The 14,988-nt window shown below is 38.5% G+C and overlaps 1 protein-coding gene across 1 annotated transcript in view; it reads left to right on the forward strand.

Annotated features, from left to right (window-relative positions):
- The window catches only part of MYLK (myosin light chain kinase), a 155,734-nt gene that overhangs the window by 130,326 nt on the left and 10,420 nt on the right, over positions 1–14,988 (forward strand). Inside the window, exons 25-26 of the mRNA XM_059820604.1 lie at positions 4,077–4,294; positions 9,833–9,956. Of these exons, the coding sequence (XP_059676587.1) occupies positions 4,077–4,294; positions 9,833–9,956 (342 nt within the window). The remainder of the gene's footprint in view (positions 1–4,076; positions 4,295–9,832; positions 9,957–14,988) is intronic.

Consider the following 14,988-nt stretch of genomic DNA (forward strand, 5'->3'; position numbering starts at 1 on the left):
CAGAAAAGCACCATAAAAACAGTGCTGTAAAGCACCTCACAGGGCTGTGACTTGGGTATCTTTGTACTTAAAGATAGTAGATATTTGCTTCCAGGAAAAAAAAAGGTTCAGAACATTTTCATGCACCAGAATTCATTATAAGAAAAGAATCTGCACAGCATGGGATGGAAAGTAATGGTCAGACGTCAGAAACAATAATGACCAACATGATCAACATTTACATCATCCATAACGCACCTGCTTAGTGTGAATCCCATACTTCTGGCAGTAGCAGCTGGAAAGAAAATGAAATCCTGAACTGTGCTGTCGTTTTTCCCAAAAAGTTAGATCAGTCACGGTTCTGCTGCCACATCTACTTCATGCACTGTCTGCCTCAAGAAGAAGTGGTTTTTTTGCTGGCTGGAATTGCTGAATAGGATATAAATTGTTAAAAGCAAAAAAGACTATACGTCTATTTTGCTTGCTTTGCACTTGCCTGGATTATGTGCAAACTACTATTACACTAGCATATTTCAGAGACTGGATCTCCATTATACAACCTTGGTACTTATGTGCAGGAAGGTGCTTTTATTTTTAGATTCAGCAGTTGAGCAAGCTGATGACGGTAAGGGAAGGGAGCCCTACTTAGCTTGGAATTGGGAGCTGGCAGACCTAATGGAAAACAAGGAAATGTATAAAGAGTTTTGAATAGCATATGGCTTTATACTCCATTAGTTCCCCCCTGCCAACAAAGGGGTTTTACTTTTTAAAAATATAGAAAAGTGCAATCAAATTTAAAGTAGTTTTGTTAACCAGTCTAATTAGGATGTGATTTTCATTTGGGGTGGCCACCTTTTCTGGCTTTTGAACCCCCACACTGAAATTTCCATAGTGTCGAGAGCTGTAGGGGCAGGTGTTCTTAAAGCAGCAGGCAGGCAGGCGGTAGCAGTCTGTCCCTGCTGTGGAGCAGGTCTGGGCAGTGAGATGCTTGTGCGACACCTTCGTGTCAGATGACTCGGTAGCCTCTAGCAACTCATGTTGGTCATAGAGGTAGCCTCTACCTCCCTCACATGTTACCCAGCTGACGCAGTCCCAGCATGGTATCTGCACCCATATTGTTAAACAGCAACTGACGGTTCATTTCTGGTTTAGCTATTAGGCTAATATTTCTTTGCATATCAAAGAAGTTGTGGGAAATACCTTCAAAAATTCTTAGTATCCAAGCTGTTCTCTTTACTGCCAGCAGAGTCTAAATGCATGAATCTCAAATAAATCAAGCTCACTTGCCATCAGTCTCCTTTTAAACCAGATTTTAGCAGTGACTGGAATTTAGCAGCTCCCCCACCACTCAAATTTGAGCTATTGATGAGGAGCACCGTTGGATTTTACTTCCTGATATCTATTCTAAATTTTCCATTTTAATTGTATTCCCATATCTTTCTTATCACTTTTTGAACTTTGTCCTTTATCCTTTTAATATTTGTCATGCCACTATTTTATAGCGTTTCGTTTCATATTTATAATAAATTTAGACATTTTTATCATTCATTTGAAATAAAACACCAAAAGGATTCAAATAATTTGATGTGCTCCTACCTGAAAACCCTCCCATCTACCCTTTGCTGGAAGTCAGGGGCAAATCTCAGACATTTCCTTTTCAAATATAGCGATGTACCTGTTCCACAATAAGCATCTCAGTGGAAAAAAGAACATCTGAAAAATAGTAGCACATTGTGAATGGCATTCAGCATTGGGAGCTAAGTGCCTTAAAGTTTTTACATACTTCAGATAATCAGTTTATTTTGACGTAGATCAGAATATTATTGTATTGAAAATTAAGATTATTATGCAAAATTTCAGCAGTAAACTCTGTGTTTCTCCATTCATTTGGTGCGATTTAAGTTGGCAAAAGTCACTAAGGTTTTCTATTTGTTTTGAAGGGAGATTTATTAAAATGCAGTGAGTATTTGCCTGGACAACTCCAAGGTAGATTCTTCTCACTGTTCCTCCATGACCAAAACCTTTTAATAAAATATTTTTTAAATGTATATTCTGTGACTGTATAGACAGGAATGTTTGCTTCTGTGACCTCATCTAGAGAAGACTGAAAAGAGGAGAATCAAGAAAAGAATGAGATATTTAGATTCTGAACTAGTTGTGACTGCGTGAAGAAAGCATACTTCTCCTTCTGTGTATGCGTAGAACCTAATCTGCATTGGTTCAGTTCAGCTTCCTAACCTGGCAAAAATTAAGCTGGATTTGGTTCAGGATATAAATGCAAAAATATGCATTCTGTAAATGCAATTGTGGTTTAATCTAATGATATTACCAGAGTGTGTAGAGATCTCAGGGTAAAAACAGCGTGCAGATATATTAACAGTAGTTAATTTCCAAATAATATGCTAAAAAGCGGTGCTTGAGACAATGGTACAATTTCTGAAATTTTTTCACTGTAGGGATCTGAAAAATATGGCACTTTTATAGTAAAAGTAAGTCATTATTATCTGTGTTAAACAGTCAAAAATCAACTGGTACTTTTTATTAATAGGATGGTTAGCATTTGGAATTGCAGAGTGCTCCGGATATAAACATTTCGCATGCAGATTTTTTCATAAACACCTCCATACTGGTTAATGTCTTACTGAAGTAGCAAAGTACTAGATCCCCAACTTACCAGAGCTGTTTATGCAACAGCTCTAGCCATATTATCAGCTTTATGTTACAAACGTGTTATAATTAAATGTAACCTCTCAGTTTGTCAAGCGTATGCTATTCTTACTATTTTCATGTTAATAGGAAACTGCAGTAGCATTTCTAATTATCTATTTTCTGAAATCTTATAGCCAAAGCAACAAATGTGTCCAGAACTCCAGATGTTTCAATTTCAGTTTAGTACACGAGGGATATAATCATGTATCTGACAACCTGCAAACATTGCAAGGCTGGTTTTAAGTTGTGTGTTTTCTTTCTGTAACTGAAATGTGCAATTACATTTGGCAATAAGCATGAATGCTGCAAAATATTAAACCATATAAAGATCATGGAGCATTTAATTTAGAACAGATTTCTAAAAGCAAAGCTGCTCTTCACCATTTGCTCCTTTCTGTATGGGTCATTCACCCACCGCATACAAAAAAAGTATTTCCCGTCTTTGAACGTAAACAGATAAACAGTTGAGTGATTCCTCAGAATTAAAAAAAAACAAACAAGCCAAACCACAACTTAAATTTTACTTTATTAAATCTAGGTTAAAAATGTCCCACTTTAGTTCCACAAGCAGTTCAATCCAGGAGATTCTACCCTGGAAAGACCAATTATTTCACATCTTAAATAAGCATAAAAATGGAATTGACCTACAAGGAGCGTGATGATGGCTCAGCTAAAAATACCAGCACTGAAAGACTTGTGGGTTATATCCTTGCCCTCTCATAGCTAAGGAGGAAATTCCCTCTGAGCTCACTTGGGTCAGTAATTTACCCTTCGAGCTTTGCGTTCCAATTAACCATATCATTGGAATTCTTCCTTCTTCAGCCTTTCTTTGTCACTCTCAATCTCTCTTCTTCCCAAATTTTTACTCATCTACTAGAAGTTTTGTCCTCTTTTCCTGGGACCCACCCCATGTATTTTAGGGTTTTTAATTTCTAAATTATGTTATCTGCACTTGTGTGGTGATGGAGCATGGGAGGGAAGGAAGCAGTGAGAAACATGAGCTCAGAGTCCGGAGCAATGTTACAAACGCGTCAGCGGGGTGACAATCGCATGGCACGCGCTTTACTGCCAGCTGCAGATGGTTGAATCCTAAAGGCACGATGTAAATCCAGGTACATCACTACTGCCTAGGATAACAGTATGAGTGTTTCACAGTCCTAACGTGGGAAAGAGATTCAGAATGGAAAAAAATCTATTGATTTATACCACACACAAGAGGTGATTCTTCCTATGTGATCTGTGTGTCTATGGAAAATGCCATTACAAAACACAGATTGCGTCCTGAAGTGGCTATTGCAAGCTTGATCTGTATTTGTGTAAAGGAAATAGTTTGATTACTCCCAAAATGAAAATTCTACAGAAGTCCTCTTTTATTCTGTATTTCATAGGGTTTCTGGAGGAGAACTGTTTGAACGAATCATTGATGAAGACTTTGAACTGACAGAGAGAGAGTGCATTAAATATATGAAGCAGATTTCAGAAGGAGTTCAGTACATCCATAAGCAGGGTATTGTCCACTTGGATTTGAAGCCAGAAAATATTATGTGTGTCAACAAGACCGGTACAAGTATCAAACTCATTGACTTTGGACTTGCAAGAAGATTAGGTAATGACTTTTCTGCCTATTTCAATATGATACGGGGGAAAGGGCAGGACAAGCAGTAATTCATACCTACGATTACGTTCTTTTATGTATAAAGAGTAAACATACATGTTTCCTATAAATAGTTCTGGTTTTAGGAAAAAATAGAAAAGGGAAAAAGAAGACATTCAAAAGTGAGAGTAGGGCATCTCATCTTCAAGAGGAGCTTGCAGTGAAGTGTGTACAATCTACCTATCTTTCTGTGGCTGGGTATCCCTCTAGATTACAAGGTAAAATACACAGTAGCAGTAATGTTAACAAATACTTACATTTGCTACAAGAAACTGTAGAACACTAACTCTCTAACTGTAAAAAATAGAAAAAAAACCCTTCATCTTCATGAATACTACAAATCCTTGAAACTTTTATTTAAGTTGATGTTCTAGAAGACTTTCAGATATGGATAATTACATTTGATTTACAGTTCCCCAGTGGTTTTATCATTTCTTATCCTAAACAGCAGCATATTGTCATACATGTTAAACGTGGGAGGAATTCCATAAAGAGCTGTGTTTTGGTCATGCTCAAAATGATTAATAAAATAGCACTACTTAAAAAAAAATGCAATGGGATTGGGGGAGAGGGGAGGAAGTTCCATTTGACAAGCTCCTCCTCTTCCTAAGCTGGTTTTAGCTGCTTCCTAGCATTCATTTTGGACTAAGCTTTCCAACATGCTCTGCAATTTGAAAGCCAAAGACTTTGGAGGGTTCTTGTCTTCATACTGCTCCATGTTAATTCAGCTCTAAAAAGCAGCCCTCCAGTTGTGTTTGTTAGTGTTAAACAATGCCAACATCACACACTGATCTTTTTCAGTCTTGTGTTTTCACAAGAGAAAAAAAAAATCGTTCCAGGAATTAAAAGGAGCTAAAATACTTTATGAACTTGTTATACTGGGAGAGGTGAGATTTGTGGCTCTTCTGCCATTAAATTGATTGGGACAACTCATAAGAATTGCTACTCTCTATATAAAGTGGCCCACAGCTAGATACTTAGTTGTAATCTTTTGCCTTCCCTCTTTAAACAAAATTATATTTAATACTTATTAAAAAGTAGAACAATTATTTTTGTAAGAGTAAAGTTTGGAATTACAACCTTTTGGGGTTTGTTATCTGCCTACATCTTGCTCATCCTACTTCTTTTGACACTGAAGTAACAGGCTACTGCATACCCAAGGATATGATTTTACTAAAACAAACCAAAAATAGTATGTTGAATGAATAAGGGAAAAGAAATCTGCTTTTCAGATTTTTAGATGATGCACTGTGCACTCGGAGATAAGGCATTTATTTCATTCATTAAAAAAAGAGATGGCTGCTATTTATGTTCCTTTACCAGTATGGAGCCAATAGTTTTCTAGGAGCATGAACTGGATTTTGTTCTTGTTGAGGAAACAGATGAAGTGTTAACTAAGTTCCAGTGCTGAAGTTTTTGTTATCAGAGGTGTGTGAATGTATTCATCCCATGACGTTTCAGTTGTCAGCCTGAAAACTATACATTTACAGTACAGTGAGTGGATGTCATCAACAAGAGATATAATGTAATCACAGAATGGCCTTTTTATGAAAATTTCTTCAGCTATCTTTTTGACTTCAAACTACAGTTAAACCCACATTAGCAAAAGGAAGATCCTATTTTCAGTAGCCTGTTCATATCCATCAGCTTTTCCATTTTTCTGTCAATCTTGTGGCATCACTGTATATTGCACAGCTGACACCAGCTTGTGAGCTGCTACAGTCATGCCATATGTAGTAAATCTCTAACCTGTATATAACTTTTCTTGATGTAGAAGGATGAGAGCTATGGGCACTGATGCTAATTTTGATTTTACAATACTGTACATTCATTTGGCTTCATATGTTGCTAATTCTTGCAAAGTTACATTATAGGTATTTGCTGTTTCTTTCGTCAGCCTGCCTTTCTGGGTAACTCAGCGTGTGTGGCATTTCCCTAGGAAGAGAAAGTGCCCTCCCATTCCATGCCCATAAAGCAAAAGCTCTGTGTTAATCATGAAGATGGTCGTAACATTTTGGTTGAAATGTTTTCCAAAAGTAGAAAACAATCTTTACTGTTTCATTTACTTTCAGAAATTGCTAAAACCACTTTTCACGAAGTGCCCTTGTCTTGCCGGTTGTCTTATGTGGTGCACTGAGGGCACGTTCTTCCACTTGTGTTGCTTCAAGCCTTGCAATTTTGAAATTGGCTGTCAAATTCACTTTGGCTTTGATAGATGTGGGATTGGAGTCCTTATACTACGGGCCTGACCGTGGCTGAGCAGAAACTGCTCAACCAAGGGACTGCTGAAGGGAACAGTGACTGATTTTGCAGTTCAACTTCTGAGATTTACTTTTAACTTTTTGTAACTAGTGCAAACTAATGCCTCTAAATATTCAGTGTTTTGATCAGTTTTAAAGAAATTAGAATCAGCTCTTCTGCAGTCATCTTCTGCAGCTAATTAGTTCTCTTACACTGTCAGGAAATACCAAAGCTGCAGTGGGATATTTTCCTGACCTTTTTTGGTGTGCTGAGGAACACATGCAGAAAACTGTTTAAGATAAACTTCTTGAGGAGAAAAGCGAATGGTTTTTGAGTACTGTAAAGATTTTTTTTTTTAATTAGTTGATTATACACAGTGTCGGCAACAGTTTCCAGCTCGCTTGTCAGCTTTCTATCTGAACTAAGGGATATCCAAACACAGATCCTACTTGTGTACTAAGCTTGTAAACATCTGGGTAAAGATTTGACATATTATTGCATAGAAAAGGTCTTACTCTTTTCTTTTCTTTTTTCTTTCATACACAGAAAATGCTGTATCAGTTGTTTCACACTGTATGCTTGCACTCAAATGCCGTGTTTTCAAAAAAACATTTCTCTGACCTATGGGCAGCACATTTCATACACCAGCCTTTTGCATACACAGTGGCTGGTGGTAGTTTACACAGTGCAGAGAAAAGCCTCCAAACTTGGATGTGAAAATCTAAGCCTGACATTTGGACAATCATGATGAAGCTTTTAGAAAATAGGTTCTTTGTGACAAATTTCAGTAATTTTTCATAAGGACAGTTGGAAAAAAAGGTAGGTGTTGACCTTACAAAGAAGGCAAATAGGAAGATGGGATCTTAGGCTTCCCATTTGTGCTTGGAAAAGGAAGGGTGATGTCTCACTCCTCATTGCCACTGTGGAGAAGACATAGCCTTTGTTTTAGGCTATGTCAGTTTAGGTTGGATATTAAGAAAAGGATCCTACCTTTTGGGCTAAGAGAACTCTGGTTATGTGAGTGTAGGGATATTGTGGACTATCTTCTGAATGTCCTTTTTAAAGGCTAGTCAGACATCTGGCAAGAAGGTCTTGATGTTGGTGAACTTGCATGGGACGATCTGGGTGATTTCCTGGGGCTGCTCCCAGGCGTTCTTCTGTCTGTTTCTGGCTCTAGAAATGGGTACTCTCTGCGTGGACAGGTCTCTGAAAGCAGGGATAACATGTGAAAATGAGGTTTCTGCAATGAATTTACTATCACCATACCTGAGCAGAGCAAAAAGGGTTTCACAGCATTTAAAATGGGAAACTGGCACGACTGTGAGCGAGTTACTGTGGTAGTACTTAAAAGTTGCCTCACACATGCTACTCAATCCTTAAGCAAGTTATTAACCCCATATATCCTTCAATTTTCACTTGGTAAGTGGGGATTTGCATACCTCAAAAGAGTACAAACTTAGATGTATGATTACATTTTATGAAATGACTTAACAGCTTTCAATGGAGGTAACTGTAGGTGTGGAGTCAGTATTGGGATCAGCATTTATGTTGCAAAACTTGGTAGTGGAAGTTCTGGTAAATAAAAATATTCTGTAACGATTCAGTGTTGTGGACAAATAGCTTCTATTGTAGTCTTCTCAAAACATTGATCTGCTGTTGTTTGAGGGTTTTTAAGCTTTTCTCTTGATTATAGAGCTGCAAATCTCTGTACTTGTTGTAACCTTAACAGGAGCAGGATTGGAATCTGTTACATCTGGTTTTCTTCCCATTCATATCTGTTTTGTTTAGATGGTAATCTGTTTGGGAGAGGGATGGTTCCTCACTATGTCATTCTACTGTGCCTAATCTGGATGCTACTCTTGCACAAAAGATAAACATAATGCAATGAATCTCACTTAAGGCGAACACTGATTGCTCAGGCACATGTGCAGACTGGACAAGAGTTTCTCAACCTGAATCCAAGCCCGTTTCGAGCCAGAAACAATTTATTTCCTGACAGTTTTACACTTTCAGAATATAAAATTTTTTCTGGGATTGGTTTTTTTCCCCAATCCCTAATCTATTCCTTAGTCTCCTTCCTTCCTGACCTTGCTAATTCTTTTCTTCTTCGTCCCATCCTATTTAGAATAAGCATCCATGAAAATCAGTCCATTGCGATTTGCCTAGTAAGTTCTATCTAAATGACTTGTGTTTCACACTACCATCAGAAGTTAGACATAACACTCATAGCTGCACACTGGCAGCATAAACTGGCAGTACTAGGTTCTATACAGGCTGTTATTCTACCTTAATCCCTGTTATTTTCCAGTAGGGCAATACTGGTGGGTGAGCACAAGAAAAATGAAGAGCAAGTTCATGTGTCCCGTGACCTCATTCTTTCAGTTCATATTGCTAACAGTAGCTTCATTGTAACTTGTTTTAAAAGCATCCACATGGTATTTAAGCAGAGCCAAATGTAGGAGACCTGTGCTACAGGCCAGCTGAATAAAAGTTTGGAGTGGCAGCTGATGACTAAGCATTTGTGGTTCCCCTTCACCACTCTGGAGCTCCACAGGTATGCTTGTAGGCAAGCCTGGTTTTGAGAGCAGCCTTAAAGCCAGTTTTACAGACAAAGGTAGTGATCTGACAGATGCATGTCATCTGCTTCTTTTCTTGTTTCACCACGGACCTGTGCCGCTTCAAATTTCAGAGACATGCAACCCAGTATTGATTTTCTTTCCTGTTTAAACTATAAAAATGTGTTGGATTAAAATAGTTATTTCTTATAATTTTATCACCACTGTTTCTCTTTACAGTAGAATCGCTGAGCAGATCCCTGAGCTTTGATAGATAATTTGTGAAAACTTCAACTTCTTTCTAACACGGGAATCCTGAAGTCCTCTTGTGCAACTGCTAAAGTGATGGAGGCTTAAACACTTTTGTACTTCCGGACATCCAAATCTGAATTAAACACTGAAAGTTCTCCTCTTTCTTAGACTCGGTCTTGTGGAAACTCCTTGCAATAGGAACCTTCTTATCATGTGCCTTGTATAGTGCTGGGTGCTTGAGGATGCTTAATAAATAATTCTTTATTGCTATACATGTATCAGCTAAGAAAATACCAGTTCAGGTATTATTTATTTTTTCTGATAAGGATCTTTAACAAAATCACAAATATGAGGACAAAACTGGTTTTCCTGTTACCGGGGAATAATTGTTTTTAAAAATCTGCATGTGGCAGTTAATGGTTTTCTCTTTCATTCTTCACAGAAAATGCAGGTTCTCTGAAAGTTCTCTTTGGCACACCTGAGTTTGTGGCTCCAGAAGTTATAAACTATGAACCTATTGGATATGAAACAGATATGTGGAGTATAGGAGTTATCTGCTACATTTTGTGAGTACCTTTGCTATTCTTAACACAAATCCTGACAGTTGCTGAACATACGAAATTTCCATCAACTTTTGAATTCTTGTCCGATTTTCAGGCCTTTTGTATTCTAATTAGCAGCTCCAGCATGTACAGAAAAAATTTTCTACTCTCTGAAGGGTGTAACTGGTAAACTGCAGAACTAGCAGTTCTGGAAATTCAGCCATTTAGTGCCGTATATCTTACATCATAAACCAGCAACGCTTCACCTCATTTAAAAAGACAATGTGGCAGTATTTTATTATTAACTTCAAACTATTTTTCCTTCCCAGATGTTAAAGAGAAATGTTTGAGCATGCACTAATAACTGATAATTTCCATTCTTTTATTCCCATTTTAATTTATTACTAAGCACAAACCACTGGATAAATATATTTTATAAGCTGCATGGATCAAGCTCATGGAAATATTTTAGAGGACGGTTGGCTGCAGCTCTTGGTTACATATTTTGGTATTTGATTTGATCTTTATATGTGATTTGATAACACATGATTATGAACTTCAGTGGGTCTAAAGAAATGTATACGGAAGTAGGATCTCCATGCCTAGAACAGCAAGTGATCTTCTTCCAACTGTGACTTTACACATTTGATGCCATATAAACAAATGAAAAGAGAAGCTCAGTTTAGAGCATGGTTCTTTCTCCCTCGCTCCAGTTTCAGTAGTAAGTAAACAGCAGATCTGCTTTGCAGTCATTCTTTTAAAAGGCTTCTCTCAATACCTTACTTTCCTTTTTTAAAAGAGCCCCCTCCGCCCTGCCTACCCTCTTCCTTGACGCGTGGCAATGCACAGTTGTTTGCCTCATCTTTACCCAGTCTTTCTGTGATTCTGCTTGCCTTGTGAGCCTATACTTGTTCTCATACTCTTCTCATTTCCAAACTAAGCAATATAATTTTCTTTCTTGTCCTGTGCAAAAGCTACTACATCAACTCTCTTACTCCCAGCAAAGACTCTGAATATTTCTGTTATCTTCTGTTTCTTATGTGAAGCGTGCTACACTCTTCAAGGTCACTTTGCTCTGCCAGTTTATTTACAGGACCTTTATTTTCCATTCACTTCCAGCATTTCTTTCTAGATTTTGAAAGCTCGTTTGGATTATTCTGTAGTTCAAATAATGTAGACCACACACGCAGTACTCAGATGACAAATTCATTTATTTCTCTAGCTTTTGAGGCCTCCTGAGTTACAGAGCACTGGAAGAGCGGTATGGGGATCCCAGACTGCCTGCACGGCACTGGAAAACCCAACAGTGCCATCAATGCTGCATTGCCCTCTAGAGGCCTCTTACGTGTTAAGGAACACAACATTAACGCAGTGTGACACGCACGTTTGGGGGGTTTAACGTCTTTTGCTGTCATTTGTTATCAAAGTATACGTGGGGTTTTGTGTGTTTGCAGTATAAGCAGTGACATGTCACACAATGGAGGCAAAAATCGGTGATAGCAGTTGTGTGTGCTGCTTAGGCAGGCAACCAGGGCCGCTGCTCCAATACGGTATGTGCTGGAGAACACCGTCATCGTCTAAGTAGACAAGGCAAAGGGAGCAGGTGAAACAGATGGAGAAAAGGTGAAATGTCTTGCCAAAGACCAGTCTGCTGGCAGTGGCAGAACTGCTTCTTCCCAGTTTCTCTGTACCACCAGAAGCGAGATACTTGGATGCTGTAATGTTCATCTGATGGGATTGGAGTGGTGTTACACTTGATTCAGATGACCTGATATGCCTTGTGAAATATGTTATGAAATTATTTGTTTGCTAAGGTGTCTTTAAGCTCATTTAACTCCTTGTGAGGGGAAAATTACATTACCCAAATGCAACAAAAATCTTCTTTTTGATGCATAGCTATTGCTGCAATAATGATTAACGGTAATAATCAGCTTTTGTCTTTCTTGCGATAAGAATAAATTAATAGAAGTTAGGGAAGACCTGTGAGTCATCGCTCGGACTCTCCCTCTCCACCGAGGGTGCCAGGCTCCAAATCTGTCTTCACTTTCTTAAAGCCCAGCTATTTTCACAAGCTCACAACTATAAGCCATTACCCAAAGTGGACCATCACATCATCATTACAGAATGCAAATAAAAGTCATTGAGAACTGCATCTCTCTTTAGTTGTAGCTCTGCTTTCCTGTTTTGATTATAAGCTCAGAACTGCCAAATCTCATGCACAAAGTTTAAGACACTCATTTGGTGTCTGTCTCACTTATCATCACTGTGCCTGTAACTTAGCATTTACATCCCCTCTCTGCCTGGCATGGTGAGTGGGGCCACGAAGGAAGAGGTGAGCACTGCAGCAGCACTGGACTTAAGGACAGGTCTGCTATGGCAGCTGATGGCCCAAAGCTGCTGTGTCCATCATACATCCTCAGTGAAGCAGCAGGGAGCATGCTATTGCATGACTTGACATAACACCTCTTTTAAGGTAGGATTCTAGAGTGTTGAGAGACCTGTAACCTGCCTAGAAGGAGAGTGTTTCCATTATGTCCTGTACAACAATGAATACAAACCAGGTTTAGCAAAGAGCTGCTAAAGAGATCTTGGTGGGTGAAGGGTCTTCCCTGCAAAAGAATAAATGGTGGCATGTAATCTCAAGCAGGAAACAGGGTGACAGCGCTCCTCCAAAACCCTGCAGCAAAACCTCTCTCCTAACCTTCTACTATGCAGGCGTAAGTACAGATAACACCCTCTCTGTTGGGATGTTGCATCTGTCTTCCTTATGGCGTGACTGACTTAATTCCATCCTACAGCTCGTGGGTTCCCTTTCCACATTTCTAAGATACACATTAAATCCTTTTAATCTCTCTGGATAACTTATTCAGTCCTGTCTCTTCATGAGTCTTTGCTCTTCCTTAAATTTCCCTGTTTGTATTCTCCACCTCGTGTTTTTTATCTTCCACTTTTATCTTGTTCTCTGTCCTGTTCTGCATTGCAGTACTGTCCCACATACTTAAGTTGATCTATTGCCTTTGAAGTAACAGGCCACAAATATTACAGCTTGAGTATATCATCTCCATTTATGTCTACTTCAGTCTTTCTTTCTGCATTTACAATAATCTTTATCTAATGAAGGTTAAACCTTCTGAATTCTTTCCAACTCTTTCTGCCCCATGCATTCTTCAGGCATTGCTGAATTTGTTTGTTGTTTTTTCTATTTCTAGTTGTTTTCTGATGATCCATTTGGATAGTCAGTGTTTCCAATATTTAGTAATCTGAAACAATTTCTAAATTCTGTTTTTATTTCAAACCGAATTTCAGTCTAAGATTTCAGCATTGCATGTATGTACAGAAAAAGTGGATAGCCCTTTTCCTTCTGTCACCATAGAATCTGACTAGTTTCAGTGAGGAACTGTCTGTGGCTGATTCAAACCTCTGCTTGCTTTCCATTAGTTCTTCTTGTTTTATCAGTGCTAGACAGGGTGTATTGTTTCAGAGTAGTTGATCTCTGTCAATTAATATTTTTTTTAATATGCTGTATCTTAGGCTGGTTTTTAGTATCACATTTGATATTGCTCTATACTCTTTTCCTTCAGCGCCTTCCTAATAACATGCACCCTGATTCTTCGAACATTCCTTTTTATCTGTTGTGTTATTCATCACTGCTGTTATTCCTCCCTTGTTTGGCAGTTTGGGTTGGTTGAAAGATCTTTCGGCATCATTCATCTTTTGGGTGTGCTGGCTTGGGACTTTGATAAGGCAAGACACTCACGCGCTGGCTTACACTTGGCTCCACGTCGTATTAAAAATTTAAGCCCTGTTAATACAAAGATGAGAGAGCACTCCTTGTTCTTTCAATAAAGCAAGTTAGGAGGGCTTTAATGTCATGACTGTACTGCTCAAAAGAAAATTAATTATTTGTTCAGTGGCACTGGCAAATCGTGATTCCTTATTAATCCACTGGGTCCGTAAAAGAAGGATGAGAACACAGTAAGACCCTTGCTTCAGCACTGAGCTGTCTTCCTTTACGTGGGTTCAGTGGTCTGTTTCTTCCTTGAGACAAAGTCAGTCAGCCCTCAGCTAAGGAAAAGGTGGTTTTGTCCAGTGGATGTGTCTCCCCCCAAAAGTATACGGAGACTATTTATTTTTTTATTTCACTTGTAAAAGAACTGAATTTCTTCATGATCTCCAGGGTGCAGGCATTATCATGTGCTTATTTGACATGACCTGCACAGGTTTATCAGAAACAGATAGTACTCTTCATACTGAAATCTGTTACTTTTTTCACTGCTAATGCAATGCAAAGACTGTGAGGAGGAGCTCAGTGTCGTCCGCCCAAATCAGTTGCTGCTGCAAGCACTGCTTGCAGAGGAATGCTCAGAGTCTGATTTTTTGAGACATGCAGCAAACTCATCCTTCCTGGATTAGTAGCAGTCTTAATGCAAAGATTTCCAAGTGAAATGCTATGGTGTTTGTTACATAGGCAGCGAGACTGGCGACCACGCTGGACCCTTTTGATCTTAGCATTTCTAAATCTGCACTCAGAGCCTTGTTAGAACAGACCAATAAATGTTAAGGAACTTCTAGAGGATAAAATATCTTTCTTCTTTATTTAGAAGTGGAAACTGTGAAAGATTTTCTAAACAAATGGTTCTTAACATGCCAGGAAGATGCCTGGTTAAGTAGTTGGAAAAATGTTTTCAGTAAACAACTTGCTGCTTGTCTAATAGTAACTTTGCAGTGTAAGCTCAGTATTAATTTTCTGGAGCAGTAGCTCTTCTTTATCACTTAGCTTCAGCATTCCAAAAAGAAATTGTTTCCATAATCTGTCAAAAGAGTTGCTGGGCCATTATTACTTTAAATGGCTATTAAGAAATGAACAGCCAAGACTTAGGTCAGTGAAATCTGTGCTAAAGATAAGAATTTCCAGTTATAATCTACATTAGTTGATGAATTTTGTTTTCTGTCTATAGAGAAGGATCTAGTTCTCCTCCCAAGAATTTCTGTGACAAGGCAACAGATTCACCGTGTAAAACTGTGGTAGAGAGAGAATATTATTTTAGCCTTATAA

Source organism: Gavia stellata, chromosome 8, assembly GCF_030936135.1.
Source record: "Gavia stellata isolate bGavSte3 chromosome 8, bGavSte3.hap2, whole genome shotgun sequence".
In the NCBI taxonomy this organism is placed as follows: domain Eukaryota; kingdom Metazoa; phylum Chordata; class Aves; order Gaviiformes; family Gaviidae; genus Gavia; species Gavia stellata.